The 20,119-nt window shown below is 34.1% G+C and overlaps 3 protein-coding genes across 3 annotated transcripts; 2 read left to right on the top strand and 1 right to left on the bottom strand.

Moving 5' to 3' along the window:
* Window positions 1–3,308: 3,308 nt before the first annotated feature.
* Window positions 3,309–12,461, bottom strand: TRIADDRAFT_51569 (uncharacterized protein; the record flags this gene model as incomplete). The annotated part of the gene is made up of 21 exons (XM_002107714.1): window positions 3,309–3,334; window positions 3,455–3,787; window positions 4,150–4,242; window positions 4,314–4,434; window positions 4,662–4,707; window positions 4,886–5,042; window positions 5,174–5,213; window positions 5,319–5,431; window positions 5,556–5,630; window positions 5,788–5,879; window positions 5,945–6,039; window positions 6,126–6,213; window positions 6,321–6,364; window positions 6,497–6,541; window positions 6,617–6,679; window positions 6,790–6,857; window positions 7,249–7,405; window positions 7,686–7,757; window positions 7,989–8,057; window positions 8,829–8,916; window positions 12,400–12,461. The coding sequence occupies 21 exons, from the start codon at window positions 12,459–12,461 to the stop codon at window positions 3,309–3,311; spliced, it is 1,947 nt and encodes a 648-aa protein (XP_002107750.1).
* A 1,940-nt stretch (window positions 12,462–14,401) lies between these two features.
* TRIADDRAFT_20305 (uncharacterized protein) lies at window positions 14,402–15,542 on the top strand (the record flags this gene model as incomplete). The annotated part of the gene is made up of 2 exons (XM_002108511.1): window positions 14,402–14,814; window positions 15,125–15,542. 2 exons carry the CDS (start codon window positions 14,402–14,404, stop codon window positions 15,540–15,542), a joined length of 831 nt encoding a protein of 276 aa, XP_002108547.1.
* A 2,549-nt stretch (window positions 15,543–18,091) lies between these two features.
* TRIADDRAFT_18286 (uncharacterized protein) lies at window positions 18,092–20,119 on the top strand (the record flags this gene model as incomplete). The annotated part of the gene is made up of 2 exons (XM_002108510.1): window positions 18,092–18,513; window positions 19,741–20,119. The coding sequence occupies 2 exons, from the start codon at window positions 18,092–18,094 to the stop codon at window positions 20,117–20,119; spliced, it is 801 nt and encodes a 266-aa protein (XP_002108546.1).

Here is a 20,119-nt window from a genome sequence, read left to right as displayed (position 1 = left end):
AAGCTTTGCAGGTAAACTATTTCTACTATCATTAAGGTTTAGGGCTTTAATATGCTAGTACCTTCAAACTGTTGTTGAATGAAAACAACATATTCAAAAGTTTTTTACGATATCATTGCTCTTAGTTGCGTAGCCAAAACGAAGATTTGCGAAGATTAATTAACCAGTGTCGGTCACAGCACGAGTCATGTTTAGAGCAGTTGGAAAGTGATCAAATCAACTTATATAACGAAGCTAAAGCTGAAGTCACAAGATTGCAGAGTATATTGCAGAAACTGACGCAAGAATATGATGATATCGAGACGAAATACCAGCAGGTCACTGCTATCAATCAACAAGAAGGTGCATAGTTTGCAGAATGGTTTATTCTACGAAATGTATAGGATACTATTTGTAATCATTGTCAGTATACTCCAGCTCATTCACAGGAAATATTTTTGTATTTTAAAGCGTCTCGATTAGCTGAACTTGAATATTTCGTGAAAACTACCAAGGTATGATAGCGTAAGCGATAATGGGACAAAAGACAGAATGCTATTCTAGTATTATTATTGTTTTATACCTAATCAAGTCAATTTATTGTAATCATACACAGGATCGTAATAAACAATTGACCGAAGAAATTGCCCGATTAAAGCAGAAATTAGTTGATTCCGATTCGTATCGTGAGAAAAAGAAACAGGCAAGAAAACTCGTCTATATCATTCATTCATGCAAAGTGTTCGAAATTAAACTCTAAATTATATATTCTACGTGGTAAACAGGATAATTCTAAAACTAACAGTGGAAATGCTGACTCAACGAATGATCATACGATGAAAGACTTACGAAATCAATTAAAGTTAGATATTTAGTTTCTACGTAATGCGGCGAATATTTTTCTCTAATCTTCTACGTTGAATTTAAACAAATTGTACCTACTTGATTAATCATAGGAAAGCACAGGAGAGTCAGAGGGAAATGAAAATTCTTTTAGATGTTTATAAATCCAATGTGAAAGATAAACGGGATAAGATAGAGGTCGGGTTTATATGATAATTCTTCGGTTCCATATAGCATATAATGATTATGACGGGTCATAATGCATCGTTCTTTCACGGATTGTATGGGAGAAAAATTTAATAAAAAAGGTATTATTAATATTTTTGTTATTAAATCAACAGATTTTAGCATCAGAACGCCGCTCGAAAGAAGAAGTGGAATATCTGAAAGTTAAGCTTAACCAGAAAGATACGGAAATCGCAAATGCGGAAAAGCTAGCTCTTGAAAAAGTGAAACCCCATATTCTGGAATCCGAAGAGAGTGTCAAAATACTGCAAAAGAAACTTGCTAGTACTAAACAAGTAGGTGCCCTTTTATGCTGTGTCAATAAACCTGAATGTGTACAGCACATGCCAAGGTATAAATACTGAAACGGACCCTAACACCTATTATTTGCTTTGCTCCTTACTAAATCAGGAACAGGAAACTTTATTGGCTGAAATGGAAATGACCGGTCAAGCTTTTGAGGATATGCAAGAACAAAATGCTAGATTACTGGAGCAGATCAAGGAGAAAGATGATATGAATTTTAAACTCATGACTGAGGTACATTCTACATATTTAGAAGATTATAGTTTGAAAATATCGTTGTTTAACGATGTTGTGTTGTTGTTACCTGAAATTTCTGTAGAGTATCAAAGCTAATCAAACAAAGAAAGTATATACGAAAGAAAAAACGTTCTTGGAAGAGAAATTATCACTGCTACATGATGAAGTAGAAAATCAAAAGATTTTATGCAAGAAATTTGAAGAGAATGAAAAATTACTACAGTCAACCATTGTATGATGCCAATTAGTTAAACACATTCGTATTCCGTATTTATTGATTGGCATACGCGTATAATAATAATTTTTATAATATTTTTTAGACGGTTAAGGATCAAGAGTTACAATTACGAATTCAATCATCGGAAGCTTGCGAAAGAACTGTAGGACTTTCTATGAGGTTTTAAATTATGGTACTAATCATTTCAAATAAGGCTGATGATTTTAAAATATTAACTTCCACAGCTAAACGAGCTTCGCCAAACAGTGATAGGAAACAAAATGGAGTTAGATAACTTTCGATCACTTTATCAAAAGGTAATATCGGCTGCTTACTAATCAAGAGTTTTCAAACAACATTTTTGATTACATAATTCTCCATGTAATCTTTAGTCTCTAATTAAATATTACGCTCTGCTCTAATTAAACACCAATAGATTCAAAGCAGTTTAGATAGTAAAGTAAGTGACTTTGAAAAGGATTCCTTCAAGCTGAGGCGTGTACAGGTATTTCAAATCAATTAATTTTGTCTTGTCAACTTCTGATAATTTCGAATTTATTGTTAAACATCTGTTTTTGTGTTTCTGCTCTAATGGATTATAGGAAGAAAGGAATAGTCTTAAGAGAAAACTGGACAGACTGAAAAAGGTAGATTCAATGACATCAGCAGATGAAGTGTTATCAGAAGAAGTGAAGATGTATAAGGTAAAAAGGCATCTGAATACAATTCATGATTATGATGTTGTGATAACAAACTGAATTATTTGTTCCTTCTGATTCTCTGAAGGCGAAGTTGACATGCCCATGCTGCAACGTAAAGAAGAAAGATACTGTCCTAACAAAGTGCTTCCATGTGTTTTGCAGTGATTGCATAAAAACGCGCTATGAAACACGACAACGAAAATGCCCTAAATGTAATGCGGCGTTTGGTGCTAATGATTATCACCGATTGTATATTTAAATATGAGAATTTGAATTAAGTACCGACTTTGTATATAAATATTCTGGTGTTGAGTAGGTCAATTGAATAGGAATTATTTAGGGTTTTGAAGGTGTATAGTGTAAGCCTACTTTACCTAAAACTTTTTTAATCTGAATTTAGTACGATGGTAACGAGACCTTCCGTTAATTACTAAATGAGACAATCTACAGATTTTGTATCTGTAAAAATAATGTGTCATGTTGCAATTCGGTTGCATACTAAATTATTACTTGTTTATGGTTCAGGTCTCGTATTTTTTCTCCTATATTAGTTGTTTTATGACTGTATAGTATAGACAAAAGATGTCAAATAAAACGTTAAAATATCGTTATTTTGTTGCATCAAGTGTAAGCAATTTTATTTCTTGACGAAACATCTTGTCACTTTTTTTTAAATTATGATTGATTAATCGAAGGTGACAACAAATAACAGAAGCATTTTCAATGTGTCATTTATTACAGTACACATTGTCCATCGCAGAGTTAAACCGGAACATAATCTTTTGTTGGCTTATTTTCTTTCACTGCTTATATTGATAATATGGGCCTAAAAAATGTTTTAAAATTGGTGAAGAACAGTATAACGCACTGCGATGAAACCATTAATTTTTATGCGATAAAAACTTCATCCATATAACTATTTTATGTATTAACATGTACTACAAACCTCTTGACTGCATAAACTGTGAAGAATTAATATGAGGATTCATACCAGCGGTGTTACTTGAAGCTAATGGACGCGGTGTAACTAGGACGTTATAGCTATAACCTGGTGTAGGACTTTGCTGAGATAATTGCTGATTCTGCAATCCAAATCTCGGACTTATTGCTTGCTGGTAAACTTGCGGCTGAACTTGTGTTGCCTGACGAATTTCATTTTGTTGGACAGTTTGTGGATATGTAATTACTGTGGGCATCGGCTGTGGCACATTTTGGATACGTTGACCAACCTGTGTCGGCAAATTCATTGCCATAGGCTGACCTGCTGCAGTAGGCGAACCTATATAAGTAAAGAACGATCAAGTATTTACTGTTAATGACTGATATTTTGTAAGTCATACTGCGTAATTGAGGATACCGTAATAAAGCGACTGCATTTGAGCTTCATACGAAATTGTATTATTCGTAGCCTGCACCAAACAGTAATTGACGTAATTTAATGACGTTACTTTACCAATTTTATAAACAATTGATGGCAGATTTTATTATACTGTTATTGAAAATAGTGAAATACTAACGAATCGTGCCTGTGTTGGATGTTGCTCCGTATAGCCAATATCTAAGTAATCAGGATATGATAATATTTATGAATTTTTTATTCGGTATAATTACCTGCTCATAGAAGTCTTAAAACAATCTTACTGTTAGGCCCTTGCATACTTGGAGTGTTATAAGGAATTCCGGGATGATTCTGGAATGAACTGGACTGGCTAGGAACGTTATTAGAAGATCGTCCTGTAAACGTAAGATTAAAGAATTTACAAAATTTATAGTCTTTAAATGTAATCTGAACTGTAAAATATTACCCTTAGATTTATGCTTGCTTTGGTAACTACTGGATGTATTGGACGACGTTTGATGAATTCCACTAGTGGTGGTAGAAACCGTTACAGTTGTTGTTGGTGGACTACTGCTTGACTTAGATTTCTAATATTTGCAGAAGTTGTATCAGTCATAAAGAGAACAAAAATACAAAAATTAATTTAATGCAACAAAAATATTGTCACAGTTTTGAACATAGCTTTAAACAAGGCTTCGATCATAATAACATTTAAAAGTATAACGTTATTAGCGATCATGCTGTATATTATAGTTATAGCCATCATCATATCACGAACAGCAGGTATATACTGTAGTTTAATATTGGCTCTAACCAAAGTGCTGGTAGGAGTGAATGCTTTAGCATTAGGATTAAGCTTTCTGAAAATATTTAAAATTAATAATCGGTAAACATCACGCTTCATGTTATTTCGATTTTACCGTTACATCTCATCCGAAAATTAATTACTATTAAGTTCCTTCATTAATGAAATAAAATGGTAATCATTTACATCTATGTATTTTTCACTTTACAAATAATAACTCCACTGTAACTTACGATGATTTCTTCTTTTCATTTAAATTCTCAGATTTTGCTGCGCTATTATCAGAATCTACTTTATCATTAGTTGTTGAATCTGTCGTCGAATTTTCATTGCTGCTGGTGACAGGACCAAACGTGAAATTTTTATGAAAATCTTTCAACCTTTCAATATCTGTCAATGACCATGTTATTCGTAAATTAGCATCGCAAACAAAATAAAAAATGGGACAACATTGAGTTGTCGTTAACGCTATTACTGAATCCTCAGTTATGCATTGTCGTTACTATCAATTTTATTCTTACCAGGTTTTGGCGCTTGCCCTATAGAGGTTATTTCCTGTTTCTAGAAGTTATATATACGTGTAAAATATACTTAATTCAATCTGAGAGAACAGCTAAAGATGCGTTGCATAACAGCGTGTACATCTTTCAATAATCTTTCTACTACCTCAGATGAAATAGCGTCTTTAGCGGTTTCATCTTTCACACTTTCTGCAACAACCGTGTCTTCAGAAATTTCTTTACTGCTGCTATTCTCAGGGACATCAACGTGATCTTTCGCTAATTAAAAAAATAAATATGCTACTTCATCAACGATTTTAGTGCATACAGGCATCATGGTCGAGCAGCAATTGAGCTACAAATATAATGAACGTTATCGTATAGGCAATTATCTGCTAGCTACCTTGCATATTAGAGGCACCGACGTCAGTAGTATTATCAACTTTATCACTAGTAATAGTGATTTCATCTTTAGTTACTAGAAAATGATCAGAGCAAATCGGATTTACTAGTGTATAACAGCTGATTTTAGAAAAGTTTATTTGGTCATCACTGTTTAGCCTTTTCATACGGCAATACGTATATGTATACAATATTATTGCCTCTGGCTACATCAAAATTATGAACAGTAGTACCTTCTTTACTACTAGTGACTTCGTTATTGCTGGAAGCTTCACTCTTGTTATCAATTTTGATATTATCCTTTCCGTTATCCTGACTTTTTGTACTAAATTAATTATAAAAGATTAGAAATAATCGGTATCCGAACAAAATATTCATCACTTCTCTTACCTTTCGGTATACTTATTGATGTTCGAATCGCTAATGACAGCGCTATATTTTCCTTCTTCCGTTAAGTTACTGTAGGTATTGACTTTTCGATTTCGCTAAGGGATTTAAAAATATCCAATATTGAAGCCATACGAAATTGCAAGTCGGAGTTAGTAGATAAATAGTCGATAAAATCGCTTACATTTTCAATATCTATTTCATAGGCTAGCCTTTCCGCTTCTTCCATCTTTTTCTTATATTCCAATGAATTCGTTTTCTTTAATTCAGTCCTACAGCAATACAGCAAATGGTCAGCTATTGTATTAGAAACTACTAGTGCTCGCCCATAACGAAAATCGATAAATTTATCTTAGGATTGAGGATACAAAATACTTACGTGTAGTCTTTCATCGAGGAATCAAAAGTTGATTTCACGCCAAACTATATTGTGGATAAATGAGTAGACAACGCAGATTATTATTATTGTGATATTTCGTTTGAAGATCAACATATAATAAAATGAATATAAAAATTTAGTATCACGAAGTAATACTGTAGTGAGCTTTCCCATACCTTAGTTTCATTTGTATGTAACATATCCTTTGAATCCCAACGAGCCTTAAGAGAATTTGAAATAGAGATAAATGTAGCGATGTCTTGCAAGAAGTGATAATTAAAAAAATGCTATAATACCGAATCATCATCAAAAAGGCCAAGGCCCTCATCGGCTTGTATACTTGGATCTGCTTCCCATGGCTGTAAACATTAAAAAGCATTGGACATCAAAAGAAGAATAAAATGTATTGTAAGTGTGTCATAATTTCTAGATCACAAAAGTTCAACTACAATAACATTTTAACACGTACAGTTAATTCACGTCCTTCAGTTTCGCCATTGTACCCGCTGATAGCAGAATCAGTCATAAAGTCCGCTGCTGATAAAATTAAGAATTGAATGATTAATTTAATCTGATTAATGTCTTAGATACAGTTTCAATATCTATGCAAGTTCAAATTCTTTCCTATTTTAAACTGTAAGATATCGATTTACTACATGAAATATAACTGAAGGCTACAAATAAACCATACTAAGCATAATGCATTAACATTGCCATCTCATTTAAAGATAGAATAGATGGCAGTAGCTTAAGTATACGCTTTTACCCTTTCCCATAGAGCACCGACAATTAATACACTGATTGAAGATGATAATAGTAGCTAAAACTTCACACGTACTAAAGTGATATTGCATAAAATGTAAACTTTTACTTCTATAGTGTATGGCAAAACATCACTGGTGCATTGTTAACACTATTAATTATTTACATTTTTTGTATTTCATTAAGTTGACATCGCGAGCTTCGATGTGAACAATGTCTTTAGGATGAAATATCATATTCTCCGTAATATTATCATCGATTCTAAGCTGGTTTCCGTTATCGCTAGTTTTAAGTCTATGGACAGCATTTAAGACAATATCCGCCTATTTTTATCAATAAAATTAAAACACTTGTTAGTAACCTTTATCGTAAATGCTATCAATTTCAACTTCTTTATTTGGTAATAGTTTTGCTGGCATTATCACAAAATACTAAAGAACGATAATGCTAGTAACTCGTTACGTATAAATTTAGAATGCAATATACAGAAGTCTAACTGAATTAACTAATAGTCATTAAGTAAGCTTCGTTACACAGCGTGATATTCTGGTAACATGTAATTATTTAAATATGTTAAATTGCACTAAAAAAAGGTTCCTTTACCTTTGGTGAGCACGATCGCAATATTCCTTCAAACATATTCCCATTAGTAACGACTACACGTACTAATACACCCTAGAAGTATTAGAGATGCCTATTATGAGAAGCAATTTTCATTCCAAGATTGCTACTAAATTATACGCTGAGTAGTTTAAGAATCATAAACTAGTCTAGTGATCATAGTACTACTAAGTGAAAGAGGATTGTATTATACAAATATAAAACAATCGGAATATCATATATTCATAAATAAGCCAAAAGTACTGAATAGAATTTGTAAATAGGACACAATCAGTTTACACTTACCATTAAACTAGTTACATGATAAGTAAAGTGAGCATCGGCATATACACCCTCCAAGTGTCCATGTGTCGGCTATAACGTTACATTCAAACAGTGTCATTTAAGATTTCAGTATTCATATTCATTTTTATGACCACTACAATGCTCAATTTGAAGTGTTAATAGAAATTTTTTCCACATTTCCACATTTCCACATTTATAGGTTTAAATTAGATTACATATCATTCTATGCAATACGATCGTACATCGCGTGATTGGCCTATCATATAATGATCACCAAACTAAAAAGCTTTTATAATATTATACAATATATCATCTATCACTATAGTATAGCGCTCTAGTATTCCAGTCTGGATAGAGAGACAATTGCATGTATCAATGAATTTAATATAGGAAAAGATTTTGTACGATATTACAAAGCTGTATAGACGGTAACAATAGTTCACATTTGAGTTCTTTCTTAATAGTAAAAATTTTATACTGTTATAAAATAAAGCAGTAATGTACTTTTGTTTCAAGACCTTTCTATGGCATAAACAAATACTCGATTGATAGATCATTGATTAATTATAGCGATTTATGGATTATTTTTCACATATTTTATGCCGCAAAAATGACTAAAACAATGAAAGCAGTAAGAACCTAACCTTAGGTAAGTATTTTTAAAGAAACTGCAAATTGAATAGCAACATCAAGCAGTACTGTATATATGAATCTTAGTTGATAGCAATTAACGAAGCCATCTATAACTATAACGTTAGACCACATGCATATGCAGTGGATAGATCTATAATACCATTGAGTAACAATGAGCAATAGTAGCTCCTAATAAATCGTACTTACATCATTGCTGTGACTGCTGTTGAAGTTGTTATTACTTGAGGGATAGGAGTGTGACTTCCGTTGTTGATTTCTGTAAGTTTTGTGACCACTACCGTAGAAATAGTAGATTATGATCAATTTATTTTTCGCTACTACAAACCATTTTACTGACGTATTTTGTAGTTAATCAATGTTCATTAAGCTAATAAGTATGGCAATAGTGATTGATATAGTAAATACTTAATCTTCAACGACAGTATTTCGCTTGATACAGCCCTTTCGCTGTCATACGTATACAGTACTAACATAACATTAATCCCTCAATATTTTAATTTTTGCCTCTTAAAGATATACTGTTGAATAAGACAATCTACTAGATTATCTACGCCATTCACTTTTATCTACACTAGGTTAGCCCGGTAATAGTGTAACATTATTCGCTAGAGATATAACTAGCCGTCTTAGTAACCAGGTAAAAATGTATGTCTCAACTCAGGAAAGCATTGAGCAATATCAGTATGTTATTGTTGGACGTCGCTAATAAGTTGTTATAGTAAATTGGACAAATTCATTGTAAATTATTCAAAATTTCAATAAAATTTTAAATTTAGTCAATGAATTGACTTGATTCCAATTTCTACCCGTATCTGAATTTTAGTTGAAAACTAGAAATACATTCTTTAGAGATTATATTGGCAATAATGATGTTACACATTTAGCAAAGTAAAGTAGCACTCACTGCAATTGATCCTTCATTTACAGGCATATAAAGGTCATTGTATTTTGATAAACAAATAATATTACTATACAATATCACATATGTCTTGGGTTGCATAACTGCGTACTAAAGTTAATCAAGAAGTTATTTCCTTGAGAATCTATATAGACATATATAGCCAATGTTATTGATTTAATATTATGCTTGTCACTATTCTACTAAAAATGGAGAAAAAACTGGACATTATTAACCCGATCAAAACTGATCCTACAGTACTGCGTAGTGCGTCATGACATCATCGGTTATTCCTGTTCGCGTAAAGCATGTAGAACCAATATCAAACTACGCCAACTTATGACCAGTAAAGTCGTTCTAATAATTCCTAGACAGAATAAGTAAAGCTCCCTATCTGCTATTATAATACCACCAATAAGAGAAGAAGTGATAGGATAGAATTAAGAAAGGGTTCAATGTCTCCTTTGTAAATTACATGGTAGTGTGTTGTAGCTCGATTGTTGCGAAAGCCATGATTCTACTGTACTGCGTCGCACAATACCTCTATGATATACTGTAATGTACAAGTACAACCATTATCATCGATTGTCTATGACTTCGAAAACAAGGGCTGATGCAAGTTATTGATTACCCTCCATTCTACTAATCAATGTAGAAAGCTATAAAACGCCGATGGAACAAGGACTATCAGTCGCTATGAAGTGTAATTACTCTATTTGTCCCTGTAAGTGATTGTTTTCAATTTTGATAGCAAGTACTTATATTGATCGAAGGTCCCGATATCATCTATTCCAACGCAAGCAAACGTGCAATAGTTGAAAAGTTTTAAATCAACAGAGCCTAATTAGAATAGAAAGCACCAAAGTTTCAACTTAATTAAGGATAACTATGAATGAATAATATCGCACATTATACTCCGCCGAGCAGCACCAATCGTCGATTAAAACTACAACTTCTTTTTAATTAATTTTCTGTTGAATACTGACTGCATCGTATGCAGATTGCTCAATAGAATGCTCTCGATCACTCTAAAGAAAGAGTAAGTGAAAAGATCAATTGATGAATTTATCGGCATCCATCCGTGACAAAATACAGTAGGGTATGGTAATGAAGTAAGACCATCTATCAACCAATAAATACATTTAGGTATACTGCAATTTATGACAGTTGTTGCTCTATTCAACTGGAAAACTGCTACTTTTCAAGTAGGCTGCAACCACAGACTGGATATAGTAATAGGGTAGTTATGGTTACCAATCGGGGAGGAAAGTAAAGCTGACGCTATTATCAAAACAAGCACGGGCAAAACAGCTACAGCAAATGACAGAGTATTCACACGGATTACACAATAACTAATCCCAAAGACGAGAAAGGATTATGGTACTGTATGAAGCTGCAACCATTGACGTTAAATAAGATTGACTGTCGTGAATAGATTAATTAAAGAAGACGACTGGAGATGCATGGCCACGCCAGGGACTACTAAAAGATGGCCACCGTGTCATACTGCACGAGATATTATGATAAAAAATTACTTGTTTAGAAAGTATCAGAGACAGGTGTTGAGTTTTGAAGACAGCGACTACTGTAAGAAAATTGTTTCATCATAATTTGCCAAAGAAAACTGCAGTATTTACTGTAGTTAGAGGATGGCCCAGCGATTCCAAATACAACACTACTGTAATTTAATACTGTAAAAGGAGTCCACAGGCACCATTGCTGCGCGAAAACCCACAACGAGAACCGCAAGGGACGCGGACGTACAGACGGGAAGTCAAACTACACGAGCAGCGAGATACTGGAAACGTAGTTGCTAACTTGGTATACGGTATGTAGTCTGCAACGTCATTACGCCCTACCAGCATACAGTATAGCATGACACTACTGAGAGCATTAGCCATTGACTTGAAATGAGGAAATGATGAGAAGAAATCCCTTGGCAAAGTACCCGTAACATTACTGGACTGTCAATGGAACCGTACTGTTAAAAATGCTGTTGGCTAAAGCACAGGGAAGCAAAAAGAGATTGGACTACCAATTACTTTCGTACAAAATCATCATTTACTCACCATTGGGCTATACTGTATTAGTGAATAACTACCGTAGATATCATTTGCGGACCAATGTCGTCCCAATCTAAATATTGTCCAAAAATGGAACTGTAAACTGGCGGCACACATTGCGTTGAATGTGCCTTGCGGGAAAGTATACGCGTAGGAATACTGCTGTGCGAGACGATGAAATTTAAGAAACTGATAATAAAATCACTTCTTTGATTATTTATTCTGTCCTTCCAGTATTTTTAACCACGCTTAATAGTATAAACGGATCATTGACCCATTTCATGTGGCAGAACACAACGTTCGATCCTGCTACAATAATGGACTTATTAAGTAATGTAATGTGGATTGTATAATATAAAGTAATGAAGTACTGAATCAAGCAAGTATCCAATCTGCCCTTCTTGTCAGTGGATCCAATCCATACGCGTATAATCATAATACAGGACAGTATAACAGTAACTAGTACCAGCACTAAGTTACTGCATTGCATTCACAATACTTCAGCAGACGTCCAATTTAGCAACTAATCCAAAATAGACGCAATGATATAACATGGGCGATACAGAACCGTGCAATAATAGCTGAATCATAGTGTACCGTACAACGCAGTGTTGCATTACAGTGATCTATGGATTGCTCTCAATCGCTAACATTTAAGATATTAAGGCAATGTACAGACTGTTTAGACTGCATCATTCCTCATCGCTATACGAATAGTCTCAAATCAACTCATTCCAGAACTTTTACAATAGTCTACCGCAAAGATAATTTAGTTAGTTTGTAATAATCATCATACCTTATTCTACGATTTGAAAATCCTCGATTGTTGGTACCGCTACTACGAACGCTAGTACTCATCCTGTTGTCTAAATCGAAATTAACCCCTTTCGGCCAATTTTAATTTTAGATCAAAGTAATCGACGGATAACGATGTGACTAAAACGAAGAAATTTCAAGATTACTTTAAAATACTTAGACGGCTTATGTCTACATAAAGTACATATACTCTATTATACATAACGCAAATATCACTACATGATGATAACTCCGCTCATAGTACTGTAGTAGCACGGCAGCGCCGTATTCGTGAATCTTTCCTGATGATTATCGTCGTATTTTCTAGTAGTTTGTAAAACAGTACACTACACTAAATCATACGTTTATGGTGTCATTTTACTTTTTATTTATTCTAATGTATAGCACTTTATAAATGTAGTAACTAATGCTTCGGCACTACAAAGAATGACTTTGTAATAATGCAAAAGATAAATTCATTTTCTTCAATTAGAATAATATAACGTATTGGTCAACTATTTCTATCGATCGCTTCTAATCAAGCGAGCATCACAGAGTTGATAGTGCTTTCCATACAATGGCTTACGAAAGTATAAGACTGTATATAGTACTATCCACATGAATATAGTAGTATTTCATGACTTTAAAGACTGAGATTACAGCCTTTAGTCGGTTAAAACAGGAGTTATGCTCTAACATTTATAAACACATTGTATGAATATATCTAGTATATGCGTCATTGCACAAGGCTTACTATACAGTATACAGCATAGTACCTGCGATTCCAGAGTTTACAAACTTTACCAAGTTGGATTCTTCTCCAGTTGCGTCACCACGTCAATAGTTCAAGCGAGCTAGATTCACATTAACTGCTACAGGCTTTATTAATTAATAAAACCTACGATGTACGATGTGTTTAAACAAAATAATGTCAGGAAAAAGTCTTTCAAATTGAAATTCTACTGTATTTGATGAAGTAGTTTTACGCGTATTAGATATAATTTAAGATTATTACTGTAACATCATTAGAAAGAAGCGATCTCGGTCAAGCCTAAACGCTTGCCTATGTCATGAGCGCCCAAATCCCAGTGTATAAATGTCGCTTTTACTACAACGTACAGTACAGTCTTCAATCATGCTACAGTACTGTACTGTACTTAAGTACTGTACAGCCAGAATGAGATCTTCACCTCGCAGCGCACTGTACAGTACTGTACTGTACAGTACAGTAGACTACAGTACAGTAGATGCTGTATGGGTAACGCCTAAGGAGTTCTATCAATTTTCAACTGTACAGTACAGTACAGTACAGTACATACTGTACTGTAAAGTCACACAGTACCAGTACAGTACTGTACTGTACCGTTATTCCACAATAAAATTTTATTTTCCTCCATTACCCGCTGTACCCGCTTTAGGGGAATTTTTAGTTTTACCTTACTGTACTGTACAGTGTACAGTAGATGGCACTCCCTGGCAATGCAATACAATACAGTACAGTACAGTACATGCTTCTGCAGTGATACTGTACCCATAGGCCCCAACCTAAAATTCCTGTTTTTATTGATTTATTTTCTTTTTTTCTTTCTTTTTTATTTTGGAAAACGATTGATTGTATTTATTTAAATAATGTAAACTTACATATACATTCAGTGGTTATCCCATATGGTCTAGTGGTTAGGATTCCTGGCTTTCACCCAGGCGGCCCGGGTTCGATTCCCGGTGTGGGAACCAGTTTATTTTTTATTTTATTTTTCGTTTTTTCTGGCGTACAGTACACTGTACAGTACAATACTATGCAAGAGCAAGAAAGGACACCAAAACAAAGCGAGCAAATGTAAACAAACCACGCCGCTGCATCTTTTGGAGCTAGACTGCAGCAGAGCTCCCCAATTTCATTGGGTATAAAATAACACCAGTACTATATATGTCTATGTACGCTTCTATGATAGGTTCTAAAACCTTTTTTAGATTCCTGTGGCGTTGAGTTCAAGAACGAAAACATGTCATCATTATTTCCTATAGCCATTATTAGTGCTGTCGTTATAGTACTGTTACTAAAAATTTACTTTGGTAACAATCGAGCAAAGAGGGAACCGCTACCTACGAACGTGGTCAGATTACATCAATTTAATGCATGCAGACCCTTGCCCAGTTGCTCGCCTTTCGTCATGAAATTAGAAACATACCTCAGGATGGCAAAGATTAAATATTGCAATGATTTTAGTATGACATTTGGAAAGAGAAAGGGAAAAATTCCATGGATTGAATTAAATGGAGAGGAAATTGAAGATACTAATTTTATAATGGATCACTTAAACGAATTCTTTCAAGTAGATTTGGATAAAGATCTTAGCGATGAGGATAGGGCTAAAGCTCATGCATTGAAAAGAATGATGGAGGAAAATACCAGATGGTAAGGTCTAGTATGTCAGCTTGAATCGAGCGTGCTTTATCGTGTGCAATTTTTATGTTTACTTGATCGTACACTTGGTATTATAAGAAGTTCTACTAGTAGCTGTCTACGCACACAGTAATAATTGAGCAAAATTAGTATTCTGTACAGACACAGAATAGCTTTTATAATGTAAACTTATTGTCAACATCACTGTACGATACTGTAACAATTACTGACACTTACCATAACACACAAAATATCAATAGCGATATCACTCGCAAACGGCACTGATGAATGTTATTTCAAATGAACTCGTTCACAATTTTAGGGCCAGCATTACTAACGTGCGATTTCAAAATTCAGCTCACATCTCTCATACCTTAAAAGCTGCAAACTTGCCCAGCTACCTATACCTTATCTTTCGTTATGTTCTTGCTGGAAAAGTGCACAAAGACATGAAGAAGCATGGAATAGGCAGACATTCAACTGAAGAAATTCAATCAATCGCCATTGGAGATCTTAAAGCAGTTTCGGCTGTGCTCGGGCATAAAAAATATATGTTTGGCGATCAACCATCCACAATTGATGCAGCCATGTTTGGCATCATCTCTAATATTATTTACGGTAATCCACCTGAGTCCTCGCTAACTTTATACGTAAAGGACTATTTACCGAATTTAAATAGTTATGTAGAAAGAATAAAGAGCAACTTTTGGCCTGATTGGGAGCAGCGATGCGTTCACTAACTTTAACCAACCTTCTTTTAGCACTCACTTTGATTAGCATTCCAGATTAATATGCGCTCGACAGGCACATGCAAACAATAATGGCACTTGACATAGTAGCCATAATACTAGATGATATATTCCAAATATATGATGCGATGGTAGCGATATTTGCATTCAATCTACAGCTTAATAATTTTTAAACATCAAACGAAAATTTAAACTAATATAATGAATAGATCATGATTTATGGATATATAAGTACAGCACTATGTGCATTGCAACAAGCTGCAGATTGTACCATCTTGTTTCACACTTTACTATGATCCATGCCTCCTTAAGACCTTTTGTCTCTGTAAGACAACTTTGGTAAAAATCCGATTGAAGCTTCCGATATCACTATACTGCAACATCTCGTTATTACAAAAGAAAAGAAAAATATGAATTTAAGTTTGACTAGTTTGCTTACAGGTATAAATGAAGCTAGTCAGTTACCAGTTACTATAAATATCTAAGAAGTATAGATACAATATTTTGGCAAGATGATTAAGTATTGCTACATTGCAATCTTGTAAGATATACGCTGTATGCGCATATGTAGTAAGTTGTGTATAAATATTCATTATGATACGTATATATTCAACACTAGTTCATAATTTAGCTTTTCAAAGGAGTTCAACTATATGAATTAAATATGTACGTCTGTGTACGATTCTGTTTAAAATCTACAACTTTGATTCCTGGAATATTAATACCAAATAAGTAGTACATCGTACTGACTTAGGCGGCATGATTACGTACAATTGGAGTATCATTAGAGTTTCATAATTCGAAAAACGCCGTTCAATAATATAGCATTATTTGTTTAGTAGCCATTAGAACTCATCTCATTGATTATTATACTGTATGATTATGGTATGCAGCTACCGCTACGGTAGCAAGGCAAGGTCCCATCTATCACTGATTAAATCAATTATAAACTAATAGAAGAATATTTATCTTGATTTCTTTATGTGATAGCCCGGTATTTACATGGTACGTGTTTTGCGGGTATAATCAGTTTAGTTTAGGCATATACTATATAGTGTCCTGTACGATATCTCAACTTAACTCAGATGAGTCTAATTTGATTGATTGCATTAATACAAAAATTTATTTAAATTAAATTAAAAACTGATATAATCTTCTCAATGGACCACAAAGTAATTACTTATTTGTCAGTTGTTAGGTTTTCGAACCCTTCTACTTTGTAATACGGATGACTCGCTAGAAATCTCCTGAAGAGAGTTCTACGGACTTGCTGTAAATTTTATGCCTAAGTGAATATGCTACAGCAAGTCTAACAGAATAAGTTAAGAGCTTATACTGTAATGCATAACTAACGAAAATCTCATTTCGTACAAACGAAGACGTTGAGTAGAAATCCATTAAAATACGCAAATCTGATGTCGTCTTATGGACTATAAAATTACTTTTCCCAGTGTAATAAAACTCCAAGACACATACTGTATAGTGTCTATACCAGACGAATTCAGATAAATTTCGTCCCAACAACCCTATCCTTGCAGAAATTCGTTAAATAAATCTGACATAACCTTCACGATGAACTGCGGAAGTATTTGTCGGTAGATCGCCATCCAATCGGACATTTCGAATATATGAGTGATACAAACGATCGACAGTATATCCTTGCACTATCTGATCTTGCCTTCCATACTTTTACTCTAAAGTATTGTAGTTGTGTAATAAAAATCGATAACTTAATTAAATTAATTTATACCGCAACGATTATTCCACAATACATAGGACAATTGGATAAATTCAATTGGGTGCTACACAGTACGGAGTCATGATCTTCACAGTAGGTTCTAGAGCTATTTCATATGCATTCAATTGATCGCAAAAGCAAAAATGAAGGCAAAATTGAAACTTTGAAACGGCAAAGACGAACACAATTAAATATTGGGGTAGACAACTCAAGCACAGTAAATAATATCATTGTTTGGAGCCCTGTGTGCAAGTCATAATATAACTTTAGGGTATCTACAAAAACCAATCATAGTATAAAACAGCCTCAAAATTAGCATTAACTTTGTGATGTTGTACAGCAAAGTTTGGTTTTTGTATATGCCCTATAATTTTACTGATCTTAATCTAATTTGGGGCTGCACTATAATTATTAATCATAAACGCTCATCATTCAATAATTTAGCACTATTTGAAATAGCTGCCGAGATTATAATCCCTCTACTCTCAAGAATTTCATTCGAGTATTATTTGTGATGTAAATTTTTGGAGCTGTTGCAACAATGGAGTATTACCTCGCCGTCTTTTGTAATCTTACGTCAAAATCAACTCTCAGTAAAAGTACATTAGTAACGGACAGGATGAACTTCTCTATATTTAACGCTTGCATTGCGCAGGATTTCTGACGTTTTGACTGTCAGTAGAACCTGTCGAAGCTGCATCCTGCAGACTGATCATCTAGTATTACTGCTGGCCAAGACTTTTCATTTTTCGATACTACTCTTCCTTTCTGGATAGTCAGAGTCGCCATCCATTTAAACATAATGACATCTTTAAGTACTGTTGACACGAAGTATGTCTTAGCTGGAACTGCTGCTGCAGGTCTGCTAGGCTACCTTGCAATCAAATTTTTTAAAAAGAATGCTAAAACGGTAGACCCTGGAGTTGTCTTATTGCATCATTTCCCATCGACATCAACTATTCTTAGTCCTTCGCCTTTTGCTTTAAAATTGCTAACATTTTTTCGATTAACCGGAATACCTTACGAAAATGATTACGATCAACCGTTAGGCCCAAAACAAAAGGCCCCTTGGATAGAAATCGATGGTAAAGCTCATACGGACTCTTCATTTATCATCGAATATTTAACAGACTATTTCAAGATCACATTAGATGAACATCTCAGTGAGGAAGAACGAGCTCTTGGCAGAGTGGTGCAGAAAACTTTTGAAGAAAACACTGTCTAGTAAGTTATCAATGGTGATAAAGTAGTAGCTTAATTTATTATTCAAGTTTTATGTTGTAACTATTTTTTACTATCTGGCAATATGGATGCAATTGCTTGAGTATAAGAAACTTTTCCTGAACCAAATTTGTGATTAAACACCTGCAGATGTTGTCGGTAAACGGATGAGTTCAACATGCCTTCATGCAGCACACTATACTGTATTAATTGCCTTGAAAACTGCTAGTATTAACTGACTTTAAGTAATCAAATTCTCTCTATTGCAATACCTGTAGATAATTACTTCTGGATTTGTGCCACCTACCGTACACCTAACTAATGCACAAGTACAGATCCCTTTGACACTACTGTCTTGCACATTATCGTCATAATTTTGCAATCAATCTAGTATCAGGGACTGATATCCTCTTAAATCGCCATACCATGCTCTTACAGTCTTTGCTCACCCGTAGATAGGATGCACTGCTACAAATTACCAAGATGGTGTACTAAGCAGATTGCTGGTAACTTCCTTTTATCTACTGTACAACCGAGCAATCATTGCACTACGGTAGCACAGTACATTCTGTATAATGATACGCAAGAAATAAAGGTTGTGTATCATTATCTAAAGTTAATACTAGCAACCCTACTAAAGATTTGTATTGTTCTCAATTAGCATTAATGGCAAATTAACTTTAACTAACTTTATGCACATTTATATCTAGAATACTGGGAATCTGGTACTGTCATACGCAATTACAATATTGTAAGGGAAAGAATGGACAATCTATTAATACTCTTAGCTTCGAGTAGCCTAATTTCTTGCTACAGAATTATATCTGTTTATGAATAAATCATCCATTAACACAGTTAAACAGTCAGAGTATGGCAATGAAACAGTCTAAAGAAATAAACCCTGAAGAAACGTACTCTTCGCTTAAGGAAGTACAGTATAAGGCTATAGAAAATTGTACATCATCGACAGCATAATTTCACGAATGTTAAATCTCAATATTTAATGCTGGTCATTTACTTATCACAGTCCCGTCAGATTTTCGATTTCCCAGTTAACGAGAGCTCGATTCGATAGCATATGTCCATTCTAATATTACTTATACATTCAACATGTGACTTCTGATAGAAATCGTTCTTTTGCGGTGTAATGCACTTTAAACTGTAACTGATATTTTAAATCAAATTATATATTAGCATTACAGTGGCTCGTAACAGAATCTTTGAAGATAGCGAGTGGTTTTTTTCGACCGCCAAATCTATATCCTGGATAGTGAGAAATCTATTTCTATGGAGTTTCAAGAGTCGATTAGGTAAAAATCTGAAAAGTCATGGAATGGATAAGCATTCTGATGAAGAGATTAGACATATCACTGAAGGAGATCTACAGGCAATTTCGACAATACTTGGAGACAAGCATTATATACTTGGTGATAGGCCTACTTCGTATGATTGTGCTTTATTCGGTTACCTAGCGAATATTGTCTATGGACTGAATCCACAAAGCTGGCCAAACATCATGCTCCGTGATAAGTTTCCAAATTTAGTTGAATATACTGATCGGCTTAAGGCGGAATTTTGGAGTGACTGGGATGAACTTCTCACTAAATAA

The sequence above is a fragment of the Trichoplax adhaerens genome, genomic scaffold (assembly GCF_000150275.1).
Source record: "Trichoplax adhaerens TRIADscaffold_1 genomic scaffold, whole genome shotgun sequence".
Classification (NCBI taxonomy): Eukaryota; Metazoa; Placozoa; class Uniplacotomia; order Trichoplacea; family Trichoplacidae; genus Trichoplax; species Trichoplax adhaerens.
The sequence above is the reverse complement of the archived record's forward strand: the minus strand, read 5'-3'. Positions and strand labels throughout refer to the sequence as shown.